General features: G+C 36.1%; 1 protein-coding gene across 2 annotated transcripts in view; it reads right to left on the reverse strand.

The window, feature by feature from the left end:
• FIG4 (FIG4 phosphoinositide 5-phosphatase) overlaps positions 1–13,691 on the reverse strand; it is a 129,148-nt gene that overhangs the window by 89,595 nt on the left and 25,862 nt on the right. For both annotated transcript variants that reach the window (XM_064360785.1, XM_012438435.3), the window contains exon 4: positions 4,122–4,278. In XM_064360785.1, coding sequence (XP_064216855.1) covers positions 4,122–4,278 — 157 coding nt within the window. The remainder of the gene's footprint in view (positions 1–4,121; positions 4,279–13,691) is intronic.

The following is a 13,691-nucleotide window of genomic DNA, read 5'->3' on the forward strand; positions in this document are numbered from 1 at the left end:
GTAAAATACAATGCATGTTTTCCCATACACATGTATAACAGCTTCTCTAGGGCACATGCATAGAAACAAGAATCACTGGGTTGTAGATAACGTGCATTTTCAATTTTGCTAGAATTGTCAGAGTGTTCTTCTAAGTGGCTAAAATATCACTCCAACTCATAGTGTATAACTTATACAACTCTTTTCCCACATCTCTGCTAACATTTGATGATGGCAGATATTTTGATTATTCCCAAACAGACTAATGAGAATAAAACGGCAGCTTTTTAATTTGCATTTCCCAAATTACTAGGTAAGGTTCAGAATCTCTGCTGTGAGCTGCCTGTTCCTTTTAACCATTCTTCAGTTATGTTGCTTATTTTTTCTCACTGATTTGTAGAAATTCTTCCCACATTGTAAATAATAATCATTGTTATATGTTGCAAATACCTACTTTTAGACTCCTGCTGTTTCCTAAAATTTGTCTGGATTATAAGTGCATTTTGAATATTGACAGTATCAAATATAGCACTGTTTGCCTTATGGTTTATACATTTTGTATTTTGTTTGTAAAATCCTTTTTCATACCAATATTATAAAAATATTTACCTTTATTTTCTTAAAATTATCTTTGTACTTCTGAACTTGCTTCCTGAATATTATCAAAGAATGGAATCAAATTTCAATTTTGTCCAATTGGAAAACCAACTCTATTTATCCCATCTTTTACCTCAATGACTTGTAATGCTTACTCTATCATATTGCAGTATGCCACATAAAATGGATCTTTTTCTAGGTTTTCTCAACTCTGTTCATTGACCCATATCAATTCCTCCATCAATACTAAGCAACCTTATTTACTATAGCTTACTATCTGATTATCTTAGTTACTATAGGTCTTACCATCTGGTTGACTTTATTTCTTCTTTTCTTTTTTAAATTGTCTCGACTATGCTTAGACATTTGCTTTTCCATATGACTTTTAAAATCATGCCAAGTTCCATTCTCAAAACATCCTCTTGGAATCTGGATTAATGTTACATTAAATTTATAAATTGGCCAGGTGCTGTGGCTCATGTCTATAGTCCCAGCACTTTGGGAAGACGAGGTGGGAGAACTGTTTAAGTCCAGGAGTTAAAAACCTGCCTGGCCAACACAAAAAGACCCCATTTCTGCCAAAAATACAAAAATTAGTCAGGCATAGCAGCATGTGTCTGTAGTCCCAGCTACTGGGGAGGATAAGGTGGGAGGACCACTCGAGCCCAGGAGTTCAAGGCTTCAGTGAGCCAAGATTACACCACTGCACTCCAGCCTGGGTAACAGAGTGAGACCTTGTCTCAAGAAAAAAAAAAAAAAAATTATAAATTAATTTTGGTGAAAACTAACATCTTCATGATATCAAGTCTCATCCATGAACAAGGGACATCTCTCCAATTATTAGAGATTTTAAAAATCTTTTAATAATGTTTTAAGTTTTTTCCATAAGGTTTTGTATAGCTTTTGTTATATTTATTCACTGGTACCTTATAAATTTTTTGTTCATTACTGCTAATGTGTGGAAGCATTACTGGTTCTTACATAGATCTTACATGTTGATCTTTTCTTTTTTTAATTTTTTTTTTTTTTTTTTCGAGGCAGAATCTCACTCTGTTACCCAGGCTGCAGTACAGTGGCACAAACATGGCTCAATGCAGCCTCAACCTCCTGGGCTCAATCCTCCCACTTCAGCCTCCCAAAATGCTGGGATTACAGACGTGAGCCACTATGCCCTGCCACCTTTTCTTAAGTCATTTTGCTGAACTCTTTCATCAGTTCTGAGAATTTGTAGATATTTTCAAATTTTCCAAGTAGAAAATGATGCTGTTTGTATAATGACATTAATTTTTCTTTTCAAGCTTTATGCCCTATTTTTCTAGTCTTGTGGCACTAGCTAGGGCCTTCAGTATGAGGCTGAATGTTAGTAGTGATAGCAAATACCTCTGTATTGTTCCTTACTTTGATTAAACGTAACACTTTTAAAGTTTCACTTCTAAGAACAATTTTGGAGATAGGCTTTTAATATGTATCATTTATCAGATTAAGAAAGTCTGCTTATATTCCTAGCTTGCTAAAACTTTTTATCACAAATGGATATTAAATTTTGTCAAATATATTTTCTGCAAACATTAAGAAGATAATTTTTCCAGCAATATTTTAATGTGGTGAACTGCTCTAGTAAATTTTCTAACATTGATAACAATCATGCATTACAGAGAAAAACATTACGTATGAAATGTTTCACAGTACTGTATTTTATTTCCAAATATTTTACCAAATATTTTTACTTAGATGCATTATTGGATTATATAGTTTTATAAGTGTTAAAAGTTCTTCCTATTTAGTAATATTACTTCAGTTTACCTATAAAAAACTATTAATATAATTGTATCTTATTCTGAATAAGTTCATTTACTACATGGTATTACTCATAAGATAATTTTACTCTTTAAAGATATTCCAATCACTATATACAATACCATAATCTATATTATTCTTGGCTAAAGTCATAAAGATGAGATTTATAAATAATATTAACCTCTTGAACCTTTTCCTATCCCTGGATTCGTATGCTCTCTCTGGTCAATCTGATTCACTTTTAGTCAATAAACTATGCCCTCCTATATCCTGTATGGGATATAATTTTTTTCAGTTAGTGCAAGACAAAGGTTTACTTTATCTGATAAATTGTACTTATCCTCATCTGAAACGAATTATTTTCTAATAACCCCCCCTTCCAAATCATCATCAAAAGCAACATGACAAGGGCCAAGAAAACCACTGTCTAAGAAGGTCTCAAGCAAGAGGGTTGCATCACTTTTAAATTTTGGTTCATGTATCAGGACACTATAGAAGTACAGGATATAATTAAAATATAAACTGTTACCTATCCTAAAAACTTACAAATAGTTCTTTGTTCCATTTTAATCTTCATGATATTAAATCAATTCAATCTTTACAATTTTATCAATTTGTTAATAGCTTTTCGCACCTTGCCAAAGTTCCAATAATTCCTCCAAAACTTTTGAACATTTCAGATATACAGAAAAATTGGGGGAAAAAAGTACAATTAACACGAGTATGTCCTTCTGAATTCACTGTTAGTGCTCTCTCCTTAAACACATACACAAACGTTATCTCTCTTTAAATATACAAGTACATTTTATTTTTCTAAACCACTTGACAGTAAGTAACAGACATCATGACACTTCACTCCTAAATATTTTAGCATGTATCTTATTATAAACAAGAACAATCTCCTCAGTAACCACAAACCATTATTATACTCCAAATTTAAATACTGATTCAATATCACTAGTATGTAGTCTATATACAAACTGTCCAAATAAAGCCCTTTAGAGCTTTGTGTGAGGATATGTGTGCAAGTACACACACTTTTAACCCAGGATCCGACCAAAATCTGTATTTTGTTGTCATGTCTGTTTTAAAATCTAGAACAGCTGTTTTTTGGCTTTGATGACTTTAACATTCTTTTAAGAGTCAAGGTCAGTTATCTTGCAGAAAGTCCATCAGTATGTATTTATCCGATTATTTCCTCATGCTTAGATTCAAGTTAAATATTTTTAGCAATATTTAACTACTAATGTAAACTGTGTCCCTCCCATTAAGAGTCAAACAATGTCAGTTTTGTCCCATTATTGGTGATGCAAAGTTTGATTACTTGGGTAAGAATGTCTGCCATTTTTTTTCATTATAAAAATACTTATTCCTCTTTGTAAACGACAAAGATATTTATGGAGTTTAAAATGTTGAGACTATGTGATTATTCTGTTCCTCAATAACAACCTTTCACCTAATGGTTTTAGTAGCCATTGCTGATTCTTGCCAATTGCTATAGTGGAGACTAATAGCAGCTCTTAAACAAAAGTTGTAAAATTCTGAGCCAATATTTGATCTTTTTACATAACATTTATAATATCTAAACTATATTTTATTTTCTAACTGATCTACCACATTAAGAAAAGTACTTGAGCCTGGGAGGCTGAGGCTACAGCAAGCTATGACCATGCCATTATACTGCAGCCTGGGCAACAGGGCAAGACCCTGTCTCAAAAAAAAAAAAAGGTAGTTACCGCCATACATACCTAGCTTCATCAGGATGAGTAACCCGTACAGAATCATTGGGTATATAGATCATATTTGTATCTTCGATCTTATAGATTGCATGACCACCAATATCTGCCATCTTCCTCCTTTTAGTTATTAACACAATATAATAGCCTTCTAAGAACCTGACAAAACCTAGGCACCAAAAAAAGAAAGAGAAATATGTTTTATAAACCTAGTAATGGCTTTTAGATGCCTATTTAAAAGGCCAAAGACTTTTGATACATTTCTCACTTTATTTCCTTGGTTTATAGCCATACAAATTTTCAGGTATCTCAGAATTATTCTCTAGAAATATCTATACTGACATTTATCTCACTTAAAAATATTACTCTAAACAGAGCCAAATCATGAGCCAATTCCCATTCACAATTTCTACAAAGAGAATAAAATACCTAGGAATACAACTTACAAGGGACGTGAAGGACCTCTTCAAGGAGAACTACAAACCACTGCTCAAGAAAATAAGAGAGGACACAAACAAATGGAAAAACATTCCATGCTCATGTACAGGAAGAATCAGTATCGTGAAAATGGCCATACTGCCCAAGTAATTTACAGATTCAATGCCATTCCCATCAAGCTACCATTGACTTTCTTTGCAGCATTAGAAAAAACAACTTTAAATTTAATATAAAACCAAAAAAGAGCCCATATAACCAAGCTAATCCTAAGCAAAAAGAACAATGCTGGAGGCATTATGCTACCTGACTTCAAACTATACTATAAGGCTATAGTAACCAAAACAGCATGGTACTGGTACCAAAACAGATATATAGACAAATGGAACAGAACAGAGGTCTCAGAAATAACACCACACATCTACAACCATTTGATCTTTGACAAACCTGACCAAACAAAGCACTGGAGAAAGGATTCCCTATTTCATAAATGGTGCTGGGGAAAACTGGCTAGCCATATGCAGAAAACTGAAACTGGACCCCTTCCTTACCTGTTATACAAAAATTAACTCAAGATGGATTAAAGACTTAAATGTAAAACCTAAAACCATAAAAACCCATGAAGAAAACCTAGGCAATACCATACATAGGCATGGGCAAAGACGTCCTGACACTAAAAGCAATGGCAACAAAAGCCAAAATCAACAAATCAGACCTAATTAAACTGAAGAGCTTCTGCACAGCAAAAGAAATGATCATCAAAGTGAACAGACAACCTACAGAATGGGAGAAAATTTTTGTAATCTGTCCATCTGACAAAGGGCTAATATCCAGAATCTACAAAGAACTTAAACAAATTTACTAGAAAAAAAAAAATCAAACAGTGGGCAAAGGATATGAACAGACACTTCTCCAAAAAAGACATGTATGTGGCCAGAAAACATATGAAAAAAAGCTCATCATCATTGGTCATTAAATAAATGCAAATCAAAACCACAATGAGATATCATCTCATGCCAGTTAGAATGGCAATTATTAAAAAGTCAGAAAACAACAGATGCTGGCAAGGCTGTGAAGAAACAGAAACACTTTTACACTGTTGGTGAGAGTGTAAATTAGTTCAACCATTGTGGAAGGCAGTGTGGCTATTCCTCAAGGATCTAGAACCAGAAATACCATTTGATCCAGCAATCCCATTAATGGGTATATACCCAAAGGATAATAAATCATTCTACTGTAAAGACATATGCACATGTATGTTTACTGCAGCACTATTTACAATAGCAAAGACTTGAAACCAACCCAAATGCCCATCAGTGACAGACTGGATAAAGAAAATGTGGCACACATACACCATGGAATACTATGCAGCCATAAAAAAGGATGAGTTCATGTCCTTTGCGGGGGACATGGATGAAGCTGGAAACCATCATTCTCAGCAAACTAACACAGGAACAGAAAACCAAACACTGCATGTTCTCAATCATAAGTGGGAGTTGAACAATGAGGACACATGGACAAAGGGAAGGGAACATCACACACCAGGGTCTCTCAGTGGGTAGGGGGAAGGGGAGGAAGAGCATTAGGACAAACACCTAATGCATGCAGGGCTTAAAAGCTAGATGATGGGTTGATAGGTGCAGCAAACCACCATGGCACATGTATACCTATGTAACAAACCTGCATGTTCTGCACATGTATTTCAGAACTTAAAGTAAAAAAAAAAAAAAAAAAGAAAAAGAAAATTATTCTAAATAATTTAACTCATTCATTGCTTTTGGTCTCACTGTAAATAGCACTTAGATGCCTTACGCAAACATAGATAACAAGATTAAGAGGAGTTACTATTCCATGGGTAGAGCTTTAGTTTTGCATAGATAAAAAAATTCTCAAGATTTGTTGCACAAGAGGCATATAGTTAACATTGCTGTACTGTGCATTTAAAAATGATTACGATGATTAATGTTATGTTTTTTACCAAAATTAAATATATATATACATACATACATATATACACAAAATACTATAAAAATGAAGATGAAATTATAGTAAAGGAAATAATGTTTAAAAATATAGTAAGATGAGTCCAAGAATAAAGTCATACATAAGAATGAATCTTAAGATCCTATGTACTATACCCCACATTTGCCTCTCCATTTTCTAACAGATAATGCAAAGAGGAACACACATCCAATTATATTATGTACAGTGGCTGAAAGATAAAAACCAAGCCAGTACTTGGAGAAGCTATGGTAGTTCTGAGAACTGGGAGATAATTCCAGATTGAGTCCTCATAAAAAAGACATGTGTTACAGAGAACAATAACCTCCGGAGAATTCTCCAGCAATGTCAAGGACACATTTCTTAGTGCTGTTTCATATGCCAAGGCACAATTCAATAAATGTCCTTCTTTGCAAACTAAAAGAAAGCAGGCAAGGCACACAGCTGAACAGAGGTCTAATTTCATTTGAAGATAAAATCTAAATTTCTCTGGTAATATTTCCCCAAATATATTCATCATGAAATACTAGTTAATGGAATTCCATGGGGGAGAGGAGTGGCAGTGAGCAAATAATACTGGACTAAGAAACTTAAAAATCCTGAGAACCTTACAGTACTGTGCCACAGTACACCATGAATTTTGATGGGAGATAAAGACCAAGTGCCATTCCAGATTTGTTTGTTCATGGAAACTCCTCCTACCGCTGCCTTAAAACAACAACAACAACAACAACCAGTGGATAAATGTTCTGAGGAACATAATTTGGGAAATGTTGCCCAAAAGAACAAACATCATGGATTCTTGATAATTAATGTCCAAAACCAATTTGAGCAGCTTAAACTAAAAAAGGAATTTATATGAAGGATCCCAAAGTGATTCATGCCACACATGGGAAACAGTGTGTCTGGGCCTCAGAGAAAAGCCAGTCAGGAGGTATCTCTCAACATCTACTCCTTTCTTGTCTCCCTCCATAGACCAGGCTCCTCCACTTCTCTGGATCATGTGGTAGGAAACACAACTGCTGACAGCTCTGGGCTTTCCACCCAAAACCTTCACTGGGAAGAAGAGAACATTTTTACCAAGTTCAATTTCAGAATTCCTGGGAAAGAACTTGGATTGACCCAACTTGGGTCAGGTGCCCAGCCCAAGACCAATCAACTATGGCCAAAGACTAGAATCACGCTGTACTGGAAGCCATTTTATATGATAACTAGGTGGCCTAGATGGGGCCGGGGGACACAGTGCCAGTTCCCTGGAAAGTGAGTGCCAATAAAAACAATATATTAAGTAAATTACATATCCTTCATGCAATCCTCCACAAATATCATTTCTGATAGTTCAGTTTTTAAATGAATACTGGAGAGTTAGAAATAGAGTTGTATTTTACGTCAGATCATTAAAACACAGAAGTTCTATACTGCTGACTAAAAAAGAGTCATATACATTAATGTTAAGCAGCATTACATTTTCAGCAACACACTAGTTGTCATACAATCTTGGTCAAAAACTATCAGGTTCGCTGAACTTTGCTTTGGGAGTTAAAACTAACTTTTTTGGTGGTGGGGAAGAGGGGACACTTCTGAAATGGCAATGCAAGGAGCTCAGCAGACCCCTTCCTAGGAAAAACAATTATAACTGGCAAAAATCATAAAAACAAAGGAAAACATTCAAACTTTCTACAAAGTTCCCTAAGGGCACACAGAAAGTGGAGAAACATTTATCTAAGAAAATCTACTAAATCTTGGTAAAAGCAGCAAGTTTGTGGCCTTTGGATCATGGCTTGTTCCCCTTCCACACTGCCTCCCAGTTCAGTGTGACAGGGTATCTACTCTGGGCAGTTGCAGCCAAGAAGATATGGCTCCTTCCTCTCTGTCCAGCTCCCAGTCTAGGACCACAATTTCTGCTCAGGAGGGGCAGGCTACCAGCATGTCTCATCCCCACCAGCTCTGTGTTGTAAAAGCTCTATTCCAGGTAAGCATGGCTAAAGTCTGGGCTCCTTCCTTCAACTGAGCACCGACTCACAGGGTAGAGGCGCTACTCCAGGCATGTCAGGCCAAGAGCACAAGGTTCCATCCCTGCCCAGCTCACTCACTCATAGGACAAGCTAGATACAGTCATATACAGCTGTCTTCTCATCAGAAGCAATGAAAGCCAGAAAGAAGAGGGATGCCATATTTAAAGTGCTAAAAAAAAAAATACGTATCAAGAAGAATCTTATATCTAGCTATCTTTCAAAACTAACTTTCTCACACATACATTCTCTCTCTTTCTCTCTCTCTCTCTCTCACTTGCTCTCTCTCTTTCTCTCTCTCTGTATGCGTGTATGTGTTTCTCTCAGAGTATTATAGTCTATAAAGTCTAAGCTAGGACCCTGGCGCTCTGAATTTTTGCTCTAGAATTGGCAAATACCTATGACCTATGTCTTGTTATTCTCAGCTGATGAAAAAAAACTACTAACTGAATACATTAACATGAAAGAGCTGAAATCTATAATGGAAAGATGCCTCAAGAATCTTATCAGCCATGCTACTGAGAAAAAATGCTATTAAAATAATGAAAAATACTTATATTTTAGAAATCCGCAAAACTCAAAGTGTTTCTTAAAAAAGGTTAGAGACTAGCCAAAAATGACCTCAAAGTTGAAGGACACAGGATGGGAAGAAGGAAGAAAAGGCTGATGACAACCTCCCTAAAAGCAACTTAGGAAGTAGTCATCCTTTCAGAAAGATAAAAATTACAAAAGTAAGGCTTTTCGAAGCAACACACACACACACAAAAAAAAACTTAAAAAGGTAATGTAATTGGGATTAAATAATAAATATTTACAAGATAAATTAGTTTTCCTTTTATTCTTGCTGTATATTGATTTTTTACATAAAAATTCTCAGTAATAATTTCTCTCAACCTGTATTCCAATTAAATTTTAATTTTATGTTTTTAAGCTCCAGGTTATTTATATCATTCTACACTTTGTTTCATAATTTGTATGAGGGAAAGTAAACATACTGCACAAAAGAGGCTCTCTTCTTCCAGCACAAATAGCTTCAGTATATTAGAAATGAGATTATTTCCGCTTCCTTTTTACTACCAATTGGAAATCTCTGTCAACAATTAAAGGCTTCAGTTTGGCACAGACATCCATCCACCAAGAGTCATCCTGTTCATCCCTCTAACATGTTGAACACCAGAATAAGTTTCTTCATCTTCATTCTATGTACTTCTGACCCCAGACCAATTTCACTGAGTACTTTCCAGAAGACAAGATAATGGTCGTTATGCAAAAGTGATTTCTCTCTCTCCAAAATAAAAAAAGGCTGTGTCACTTGAGAGGAATGCCAAGCAAAGTATAAAAGGACAACATGAGAGAATGTAGTATGTAACTCTGTGTCTGGAGAGGACCCTCATCAGCCCACTAACAGGGAAGAATGTAATATCCTGTTTAGGGAGGTCACCATGTCAGCCAGCTATTATCTTGAACGCCTCCAGTGAGAACAGCACTCCAGCAGAGAAGGACGAAAAACCCCCACAAGGTATCCAGTGCCTCTGCACAACAGAGCTCTCTGGAACCAAAGTGACATCTCTAATATCAAATCATCCGTCCCCTAACTAGTCTGAGACTCACACTTTATTGGTATTTTCACTATTATCTTGGATCTGTAGTCTATCTGTAAGGGTGCTGTTGTAAATAATAGCTTAGTCCATCACAGTCTACTATCCTGACACTTCTTATTTTGCCACTCCCCTTTCACATACTAGAGGCTTAGAAGAGTGTCTGACAGATGACAGTGGCAGTAAAAGGACAAATACCTAAGGGCTGTGTATCAAAAAGAGCTGGAATGGTAACAGAAGTGAGTAGTATGGGCTACATGTCATCCTACTCACGTGCCCTAGGACCTCATAAAACAACTTTGTGATGGATGCTCATGATCCTATATAGTGGTTTCTCAAACTTCCTGCTGGCTGTCAAATAACAATGGAACAGGTCAGGAATTGGCAAGGTAGCTACAGGACTGGATCAATCCGTTTATAGCAAAGAAAACCCTCTGGGTCAGTAATATTCAAAATAAGGCCTAGGGACCAGTGCTGGTCCATGAGCTTTCGGAAATGGCCCACGAAAAGACAAGTAAACAAATTAAGAGGAAGGATTTAGAAACTTTAGAACAATTTAGATTGCTATAACATCTGTGTGCATGATCAATGAAACTGGTCTCACACAGGGCATAGTTTGGATATTACTAAACTCGTGTCTGAAGTCACATGTGGTGTTGGTCTGCAACATGTGATATATGTGGGGGGGAACTGATCCTTTATTACAGATCATAGACAAGTATTGTTCTAAATTCTCATGACATGTGTAATAAATAAACCATGACAACAATCCAAAACACTCCAACAAAAATATATTATCCACAAATTCAGCATGTTCGAAAAGTTAGTGAAGAAAATATTTTAGCCACAGAATAGAACACAACCATTCTAGTCATTTCACACATGTATTATTTTGACAACTATACATTTTTCAAAGATAAGTATTTTGTGTTAATAATTTCAGTATCCACTATATTTCTAAGCTAGTACTAGAAAAATCATAGGCTTTTATTACTCCCTGTTTACTTTTCACTGATTCTTAACTTTATTTACATGACTGAAGTAGGATACATAAGGCACATTTCCATAAAAATACTAAATGTTTACCTAGTACATTACTGTCTCACTTTACTTGCAGGTTAATCTTTCAGTGACTTCATCATACATGCACAGTCTCAAAGCTACTAGGGCTCTAATTTCAAGAGAAATAGCTGAGAATGTCACCTTTAAAAGAAACATGGAGACACCTTCAGCCCTCACCCAGAGTTTACTAACCAAAACTTGTGTGTACAATAAATATCTGGTTACAAACTTGGTTATCAATTGATTCAAAGAAAAGTTCTAGTTTTACAATCTTGGTTACCAACAGATTAAAAATGAGGCAAAGAATATGTTAAAAGCAAACATATCAAGAACAATAAAATGTGACCAAAGTATCATAAAACAAAACAGTCCAGCAGTCTAGAGGCCATTTAATGTAAAGGTAAACAGCCCAATACAACTCTGGAATACCCAAGGACAGCTATTTTTAAACACAGTTCTCGCTGAGCATGGTGGCTTATGACTGTAATCCCAACACTTTGGGAGGCTAAGACAGGAGGATTGCTTGTGCTTAGCAGTTTGAGACCAGCTTGAAAAACATAACAAGACCTCACCACTAAAAAAAAAAAAAAAAAGAAAGAAAGAAAAAATAATAATTAGCTGGGCATGATGGCATATGCTTTTAGTCCCAGCCACTCGGGAGCCTGAGATCACTTGAGTCCAGGAGGTTGAAGTTGTAGCAACCTATGACTGGTCACTATACTCTAGCCTAGGTGACACAGTGAGTCCTTTCTCAAAAAAAAAACCCAGAAAACAAAAAGTAAACTAAACTAAAAAACACACACAAACACACAAAACAAAACCCACAGTTCGATAATTGATTTTCACTTCATTAATTTAATCATCAAGAAAACTTTAAGTTTGAATAATAAAATCTGGCTAATAAGGCATTCAGTAGTTTATATACTTTAGAAATGCCTATCAGAAAAGTCGCAGCCGGGCATGGTGACAGACATCTGCAATCCCAGCATTTTGGGAGGCTGAGATGGGCAGATTGCTTGAGGCCAGGAGCTTGAGATCAGCCTTGCTAGCATGGCAAAACCCCATTTCTACCAAAAATGCAAAAATCAGCCAGGCATGTTGGCGCACACCTATAATTCTAGCTACTTGGAAGGATGAGGCATAAAAATTGCTTGAATTCAGGAGGCGAAAACTGCAGTTAGCCAAGATCGCGCCACTGCACTCCAGCCTGGGTGACAGAGCAAGGCTCTGTCTCAAAAAAAAAAAAAAAAGTTGTAATAAAGCATCAACATTTAAGGGAATAAGCTTAAACTATTAAGTAACTATTATTTAAATTAGAGCCTACCATACTTAAAACACATTTTATGTCTAGTTTTTTTTCTTAAACTTAAAATATAAACAGGACTGAAAGTGGAATTTAACATGTTGGTATTTATGGCATTTAAACACATGAACTCACATGACACATACAGACATACACATTCCCACAAAAACTCATCCATTCAACATGTAATCTCAAGGGCCTTCTCAAGACTGAGCAAAAGGTACAGAAAAGGGGCCAAGCCTGAGAAGAAACCAGTCATGTTATACTACTCTTTACCTTCCCCAGCAGCCACCTAACACACAAAATGAGCCTAAAGTGATCATGTATGAAGAGCAATGAGAGTACTCTGAGAAAAGCAAACTACAAGGATGACAGAATATAATCAAAGTTTTCACAGACACAGAGTCACAAAATAGAAAGTGCTAATCAGAAGACCCAAAATAAGAATCTGAAAACATATACTATAGTCAAGTTCTTATTAATTGTTAGTATCTACAGAAACCACTGATATGGTTTGCATTTGTGTCTTCACCCAAATCTCACATTCTACTGTAATCCTCCATGTTGGAGGTAGGGCCTGGTGGGAGGTGCCTGGGTCATGGGGGTGGATTCTTCATGAATGGTTTACCACCATCCCTTTGGTGCTGTTCTTGTGATACAGAGTTCTCGTGAGATCTGGTTACCTAAAAGTGTGTGGCACCTCCCCTACCCTTCCTTACACTCCAGTCATGTAAGACACACCTGCTGTCCCTTCGCCTTCTACCATAATTGTAAGTTTCCTGGGGTCTCCAAGAAGCAGAAGCCACTATGCTTCCTGTATAGCCTGTAGAACCATAAGCCAATTAAGCCTCTTTTCTTTATTAATTACCCAGTCTCAGGTATTTCTTTATAGCAATGCAAGAATGGACTAACATAACCACTTAATATTACATACAGCCCAGCAGGTTTAAGAAACACAGAGATAATTTTGTAAGCGTTTACAGAGAAAAAGACTAAAAAATAAGGTGCTTGCAGCAGTGATGCTAAAATACAATAGCCTCTGCTTTGGCTTTTAAAGCCGGAAGCAATCTGGCCTCACCTGACTACTCCCCAGCATTCCTAGTACCTTCATGCATGTGCCTCTGCTGTCACCCTTACTGGACTTCCCTCTTTTCTTTTTTTTTTTTTTTTG

Source organism: Aotus nancymaae, unplaced genomic scaffold, assembly GCF_030222135.1.
Source record: "Aotus nancymaae isolate 86718 unplaced genomic scaffold, 86718_ANA_hifiasm-v0.15.2.pri h1tg000040l, whole genome shotgun sequence".
Lineage (NCBI taxonomy): Eukaryota > Metazoa > Chordata > Mammalia > Primates > Aotidae > Aotus > Aotus nancymaae.